At 52.4% G+C, this 8,009-nt stretch overlaps 1 protein-coding gene across 1 annotated transcript in view; it reads left to right on the top strand.

Annotated features, from left to right (window-relative positions):
* Positions 1-8,009, top strand: part of ZFHX3 (zinc finger homeobox 3) — a 192,771-nt gene that overhangs the window by 93,269 nt on the left and 91,493 nt on the right. The window contains exons 8-9 of the mRNA XM_026857013.1: positions 1-3,282; positions 7,679-8,006. The exon at positions 1-3,282 is cut by the window's left edge and continues 2,229 nt beyond it. Coding sequence (XP_026712814.1) covers positions 1-3,282; positions 7,679-8,006 — 3,610 coding nt within the window. The remainder of the gene's footprint in view (positions 3,283-7,678; positions 8,007-8,009) is intronic.

Genomic DNA, 8,009 nt, shown 5'->3' with positions numbered 1-8,009 from the left:
CGCTCCCCCCAGCGCCGCCGCAGCCGGCGTCCACTCCCACCATCGCAACGTCTGCCCCGCCGATCACCTCTCCCACGATCGCACCAGCCCAGCCGTCTGTGCCACTCACCCAGCTCTCCATGCCCATGGAGCTCCCCATCTTTTCACCACTTATGATGCAAACCATGCCACTACAAACGCTGCCTGCCCAGCTGCCCCCCCAGCTGGGTCCCGTAGACCCTCTGCCTGCCGACCTGGCCCAGTTGTACCAGCACCAGCTCAACCCCAGCCTTCTCCAGCAGCAGCAGAACAAGAGGCCGCGGACGCGGATCACCGACGACCAGCTCCGAGTCCTTCGGCAGTATTTTGATATTAACAATTCCCCGAGTGAGGAGCAGATCAAAGAGATGGCAGACAAGTCCGGATTGCCCCAGAAAGTGATCAAGCACTGGTTCAGAAACACTCTGTTCAAAGAACGCCAGCGCAACAAGGATTCCCCGTACAACTTCAGTAATCCTCCCATCACCAGCCTGGAAGAACTGAAGATAGACTCACGGCCTCCTTCTCCAGAACCTCAAAAGCAGGAGTACTGGGGGAGCAAGCGGTCCTCCCGGACACGCTTTACTGACTACCAACTCCGAGTCCTGCAGGACTTCTTTGATGCCAATGCTTATCCAAAGGATGATGAATTTGAGCAACTTTCTAACTTGCTGAACCTCCCAACGCGTGTTATAGTGGTGTGGTTCCAGAACGCCCGTCAGAAAGCTAGGAAAAACTATGAGAATCAGGGAGAAGGCAAAGATGGGGAACGACGGGAGCTAACAAATGACAGGTATATTAGAACAAGCAACTTGAACTACCAATGCAAAAAGTGCAGTCTAGTCTTTCAGCGCATTTTTGATCTCATTAAACACCAGAAAAAGCTTTGTTACAAAGATGAGGATGAGGATGGACAGGATGATAGCCAGAATGAAGACTCTATGGATGCAATGGAGCTCTTGACTCCAACCAGTTCCTCCTGCAGCACACCAATGCCCTCGCAAGCCTACAGCACGCCTACGTCTTCAGCCAATGCAACCTCCTCAGCTTTTCTGCAGCTCACAGCAGAGGCAGATGATTCCTCCACCTATAGTTCGAAAGTAGAAGCTACAGAAGAGAAACCAAAGCAGTCTGAACCTCCAAGTACACAGCAAAACCAAACTCAAGAGAAGCAAGTGCAACCAAAGCAAGAGTCTCAGCAGCAACAGGACCAAGGAGAACAAAAGACAAGTTCAGCACACCAAAAGATTTCACAGTTATCCTCCCCCTCTTCACTGCAACAGCCACCTCCCCCTCCTCAGCCCCCACAGTGCTCCTTGTCACAGTCAAGCCCGAGTCCATCGCAGCTCTCACATCTCTCCCTCAAACCCATTCACACCTCCACCCCTCAACAGCTGGCAAACCTACCTCCTCAGCTAATCCCATACCAGTGTGACCAGTGTAAGCTGGCATTTCCTTCCTTTGAGCATTGGCAGGAGCATCAGCAGCTCCATTTTCTGAGTGCACAGAACCAGTTTATCCACCCCCCATTCCTGGACAGGACGCTGGATATGCCGTTCATGCTTTTTGATCCCAGTAATCCACTACTGGCCAGCCAGCTGCTGTCTGGAACATTACCACAGATTCCAGCAAGCTCAGCCACTTCACCGTCAACTCCAACATCCACAATGAACACACTGAAGAGAAAGCTGGAGGAGAAGGCCAGTGCAAGCCCCGGAGAAAACGACAGCGGGACTGGAGGAGAAGAACCACAAAGGGACAAACGTCTAAGGACAACCATTACCCCAGAGCAGCTGGAAATTCTTTATCAGAAATACTTGCTGGACTCCAACCCGACACGGAAAATGTTGGATCACATTGCACATGAAGTGGGCTTGAAGAAGCGCGTGGTGCAAGTTTGGTTTCAGAACACCCGTGCACGGGAGAGGAAGGGGCAGTTCAGAGCTGTAGGGCCTGCCCAAGCCCACAGGCGCTGCCCCTTCTGCCGAGCTCTCTTCAAAGCAAAGACAGCTCTTGAAGCTCATATCCGATCTCGTCACTGGCATGAGGCCAAGAGGGCTGGATACAACTTGACATTGTCTGCTATGCTCTTGGACTGTGATGGGGGACTCCAAATGAAGGGAGACATCTTCGACGGAGCAAGCTTTTCCCACATGCCACCAACCAGCAGTGACGGCCAGAACGTTCCTCTCTCCCCAGTGAACAAGAGCATGGAGCTGTCACCTCGAACCCTGCTGAGTCCATCCTCCATTAAGGTGGAAGGGATAGAAGACTTCGAGAGTCCCTCCATGTCCTCGGTCAATCTGAGCTTTGACCAAACAAAGCTGGACAACGATGACTGCTCTTCTGTCAACACTGCAATCACAGACACTACAACAGGAGATGAAGGGAACGCGGACAACGACAGTGCAACAGGGATTGCAACCGAAACCAAATCAGCATCGGGACCCAGCGAAGGTCTGACAAAAGCTGCCATGATAGCAATGTCTGAATATGAAGATCGGCTGTCTTCCGGCCTGGTCAGCCCAGCTCCCAGCTTTTACAGCAAAGAGTACGATAATGAAGGTACTGTGGACTATAGTGAAACATCCAGCCTTGCAGACCCCTGCTCACCCAGCCCTGGCGCAAGTGGTTCAGCCAGCAAGTCTGGAGAGAGCGGGGATCGGCCCGGACAGAAACGCTTTCGCACTCAGATGACTAATCTCCAGCTAAAAGTTCTTAAGTCATGCTTTAATGACTACAGGACACCTACCATGCTGGAGTGTGAGGTCCTGGGCAATGACATTGGACTGCCAAAGAGAGTTGTTCAGGTCTGGTTCCAGAATGCTAGAGCAAAGGAGAAGAAGTCCAAACTCAGCATGGCCAAGCATTTTGGTATAAACCAAACAAGTTACGAGGGACCCAAAACAGAGTGCACTTTGTGTGGCATCAAGTACAGCGCTCGACTGTCTGTACGTGACCATATCTTCTCTCAACAGCATATCTCCAAAGTTAAAGAAACCATTGGAAGCCAGTTGGATAAGGAAAAGGAGTATTTTGACCCAGCTACTGTACGTCAGTTGATGGCTCAGCAGGAGCTGGACCGGATCAAAAAAGCCAATGAGGTTCTTGGTCTGGCAGCTCAACAGCAGGGCATGTTTGATAACACCCCTCTGCAAGCTCTTAACCTTCCTGCTGCTTACCCAGCACTACAGGGCATCCCTCCAGTCTTGCTCCCAGGCCTCAACAGCCCATCCTTACCAGGCTTCACTCCATCCAACACAGGTGGGTATGGACGTTAGCACACTGCGCAGAGACTCCGCCTCACTTGACGCATCTTTAGCACCGGCAGGTGTTCCCTTGAGAACAACTGGTAGTGGGATGCCCAGGCCTTTAGTTGAGCACGTTTACTTGACAGCGAGTAAGCAATAGGTACTTTATCTTTGATTCCTGATTCAGGTTTTCTAGCAAAGTCTGAAACAGCAAAATCTAGACATGCTGCATCTCTCTGTTTCATTAGGGCAGACTAAAAATTCTGAAGCATCTTCAAGGAAAATAGAGGATTTATCAAACGGAACAGGAAAAGGACTAATGCGCTGAACACATTGTTCATTATACCTTTCCTTTTGTTATTCAATTCAGTGTATGTAGTGCCATCCCAAGTTTTCATTAAATCTGAATGGTTTCTAGGGAAAAGTGTGATGTGCGTAGTAGCACTGGTGACACAAACCTGGAGCATCTTTAGGTAACGTCCTTATGGTGACCCCCAGGACAAATCCCGATGCAGCTGTGGATTGGTTCTTGAGTAATGGCTGGACACGACCTGAAAGTACCTTCTCAACAAACAACAGTGTAGTCATGGGACAAATCTGCTTTGTATTATAATAAGATTTTCCTTAACAATACTAAGTAAAAATGAAATCTGGCATGGTCTTTTGGGTGGCCTAACCCCAGGTACTGGACTTTGTTTTCTGAGAGCGCTCCTTTCCCTCGTACCTGGTGGGCGGGTGGAAAGTTGAAGATGTGTAGCAAACACTGGCAGTGGAAGATGCTGCCCAGTAGACTGTGACCTAGAAGACTTGATCCAAGGGCCTTATTTCAGGCCTGCTACATCCGTGGCATCCCAGAGACCTGCCTGTGTCTGAATTGGCGCTCATGTCAGAGTAAGTGATGTTCTCTAGACTTGCTCTCACTTGGCAGCCTTCTCTATTTACTTCTGGCGATCCCTCTTCAAGCTGGCTCTCACTGGGGCTGCTCTACGTTTACAGAGATACCCCCAGAACTGATTCCAGTGTCTTGTCTTGGCAACACGCTGAGTCTGTCTTGGGCTGGGAAGCCCGTGACACCACGGCACAGTCACACCATCTGCCCCTGCGCACCGCGGCAATACAGGCCTAACGCCGTCAGTGTCCAGGAACTAATTGTACTGAACTAATTGGCTAATGAGGAGTTACAATCCGTGGTGTGAAGCCTAAATAGGATCTAAGCATCTTCCTAGCTTCTTAATCAGAAACCAGAGTGCTATCAGTCTCCAGAAAGACTTTCTGATGCCTTTATTCAGCCTGCTGACTCTGAAGTTCCTTTTTCAACAGATTGAAAAACTCAGTGCAGATGCTGCCAGGTAACATGGTTGTGTCATGTTAATAAGATTGCCGTCTTCTTTTGTCATCCAGGAGGTAAATCTTTGGATAAGCAAATCAAAGCCTTATACGAAAGGATAGTAGCTGGTGTGAGCAGCTGCGTGGAACCTGAACAGCTGATCTGACCTGGCTGCAGAGCTGCTCACTCTAAATCACATCGCTAGTGCCTGAGGTTTGTGTGTGGTTACAGTGACACGGAGGGTAACACCCTAAAGAGAGCACCCAGGACTCAAAGCAGGCGTCTTTCCCTCCCCTTGGAAGTGTCTCTAAAATATCTTCTGCTTACAAATGAGAAAGAGTTAAATCTCACTGTATTTGTTGGGTTCTGGCCTTTCCAAGGATGATCCACTCTTGGAGCCAAGATCCCTTTTTCCACGAGAGCAGCAGAGGGGATTACCTTGTAGCATGGTTGCTGGTGTCTGTGTCGGAAGGTCCTATCAGAGAGCAGAACAGATCAGAGTAAGTTTTTCTTGAATCTGGAAAAGATTTCTGCTGAGAGTTAGGCCCTCTGCAAGGCTTTTTTGCATCTTCTCACAACGCCCAAAGCGGAAGTAAAATCATTCTTGACCATAGTTGTAGGGTGTGTCGTTGCAATTAAACCTTTTTTAAAAACAGCTGCCGTTAGAAATTTTTCTGTTCAGGGCTGCTGCCCATTCCTGCTCCTTGAACCTCGTCCTAGCTCCATGCCTGAGGGCATCTTTACATGCCAGGACTTTTCCGCGCGATACTTCTGTTCTTAGTGAAGATCTCATTTCAGAGGCCAGAATGAGGCCAAGAGGATCTCTTTGGCAGGTTATATTGGCAGCCTATCGCAGATAGCTTTGTGCTGTTTACTTAGTACCCCAAATTTATAACAAGATCCAAAATTACTTTTTTGCACTTCAATCTATATTGTTCCTTTTGTTTTTCTCCAAAGACCAGTATGTGTCCTGGGGAGATGAGGCTACGTACTATGAATGTTAAAGGCAATCAGTGACTGCCTAGACAGGACTAAGCTATTTAGAAAGTCAAACAGACTATTTGTGGCCTTTAGATAAAGCTCCAAAGGTCAGGCCATCTCGGCTCAAAGCCTGTCGAAGCAGATAAGGCTGTGCATCCAGGAATGTTATGAATTAGCCACTGCTCCCGTGCTTGAACCTCTCAGGGACTGTTCAGCGAGGGAACATCAGTTTCAATGGCATCTGTCCATAATGTGCCCTTATCTGAAATCTATAAGGCTGCTGCGTGGAGGCTCACTTCATACACTCCATACCTCCACAAATCACTATTGTCTCGATGCTGTGCCGGGAGCAGATGCAGGTTTCAGAAGGGTTTGCGTTGGCCGTGCCAAAGGCTGCCGGCTCTCGGCCGCCAGCCCCCAGCCCTCCCGCGGGCCAGGCCACCCTGGCAGGGCCGTGCAGGCGGGTCAGCGCTGCGCATGGATGCGGTTTATACCAGGGTGTAGGTTTGGGAGAGTGCTCTGCTCCCCACGGCTGCCAGCTGCTCCTCGGAGCACGGTGCTGCGTGTTGAGCAATGGAGATTCCTCCCAGGCTGCGCCCGCTCCGCAGGGCTGCGGCGGTGCCGCCGTGCCGTGCCGGCAGCACCTGGTGTCCAGGAGCCTGCGGGGGGGCGTGTGTGTCTCTGCACGGAATTTACGTCCCGTGCTCCTCCGCCAGCCGCTGCCCCAGGCCCTGCCACCAGCTCTGGCCAAGGACTTGGGTGTCGGGCTGCCAGCTAGTGCCAGGGATGGGATGGTTGAGGATGCCCACGCTTGTTCCTCAGGATCAATTACGATGATTTAAGACCTCACCACAGTAAATGGGGCGGCTGCAGCTCAGCCCCCAGCGCTTTGAGCCCCGTGGCAGCTGGATTTCCCCGCCAGGAAAAATCTGGATTTTCCGCTGCCTGCCCTGTGCACAGCGATCTCCCTGGGTGCAAGCTTCCCCTGGGAGAGCACGAGCTGCCACGTGCCCCGAGTCACCCCCAAACAGGCCAGTTTCTCCTCTCCCACTGGATGTATCACAGAAGAGGTACAACCTAAAGTACAAGTTCCTGCACCTCCCCGGCCAGTTCCTCGTTCCGCGGCTGCTGGTGCTCAGCCCCGCTTGGGGCAGTGATCGTTGCAGCTGCAAGGACTCGGGCTTGGTTAACGGAAGGTTAGATGTTGAACGGTGTTGTGGCAGGGGTGGGTCCTGCAGAACATTAGAGCTTTGTTTCATTATTTTCCCCAAATGGCATTGAAGGACTTCCCAAGCAAAATGTTCCTTTTTAGGAGCACGTTCACCAGCTGCAGGGGACGTGACTAATGGATGTGACTCTGGGAGCCACACTCCTCTTGCCCCCAACTGCTGTCAGCTGTGAGAGTAGAAATTGTCACCGGGGGACGGTTGTTACTGGCTATTCCTGCTGTTGGGAAGATGGGCAGACTTCGCATTCCACCATTAATCCATCTCCTTTGTGAGGAAGCATCACAGTGCTTTTAATTCCACCCAAAACACGACGCTCATGCCCTGGGGGGTGTCTGAGTACCACATAAACTCTGAAATGTTGCTCAGAAGCTGTGCACCCAAAGCCTCTTGCCCTGGAAGGAAGGAAGGGGTTGCATCAGAGGTTTGTGGATTTGTGAACATCAACCTAATAAGGACAAATTAACTTAGATTTAGCCTGTCCAGGCCTCTTCCGTTTCCATGACCAGGGCTTTCTGATCTGTGGAGGTTTTGACGAGATTGTCAGTACGAGCGTTACGGCCGTTGGGCGCAGCAGCCGCCTTCTGCCAGAGCCCTTTGGCCGAAGGACCAGGTAGTGCAGGTGTCGGCAGAGCGCCCGTCCCCGACATCAGCTGGGAGTCCTGGGGGGATGTCAGGGGGTCGGTAAAACAACAGCTCCACCGGGCGGCTGGCGGGGCCTCGGGCAGCGGAGACAGGCGCGGTTGTCCTGCTGTGGCTCGGGCCGATGCCGCCCTCGAGCAGGGGTGGTTGCGGGGTGGCCCGGGGTCACCCTGCCGTGTGCTTTCTGCCTGCCCAGCGCCGAGTGACTCACCTCTCTCTCCTCCCTCTTGCAGCTTTAACTTCTCCCAAACCCAACCTGATGGGCCTGCCCAGCACAAGCGTCCCTTCGCCCGGCCTCCCCACCTCTGGATTACCAAATAAGCAGCCCCCGGCCGCGCTGAGCTCGCCCACCCCGGCACAAGCCACGGCGGCCGTGGCCCCACAGCAGCCGCCGGCAACAACCCCGCAGCCGCAGCCGCAGCAGCCGCCCCCACCGCAGCGCAAGGAGAAGGAGAGCGAGAAGGCAAAAGAGAAGGAGAAGGCACCCAAGGGCAAGGGGGAGCCCCTGCCAGGCCCCAAGAAGGAGAAGGGGGAGGCGCCGGCGGGCGCCCTCTCGGCCCCGCT

This window comes from Athene cunicularia (genome assembly GCF_003259725.1).
Source record: "Athene cunicularia isolate RWA chromosome 11 unlocalized genomic scaffold, athCun1 chr11_part2, whole genome shotgun sequence".
NCBI lineage: Eukaryota > Metazoa > Chordata > Aves > Strigiformes > Strigidae > Athene > Athene cunicularia.
The sequence above is the reverse complement of the archived record's forward strand: the minus strand, read 5'-3'. Positions and strand labels throughout refer to the sequence as shown.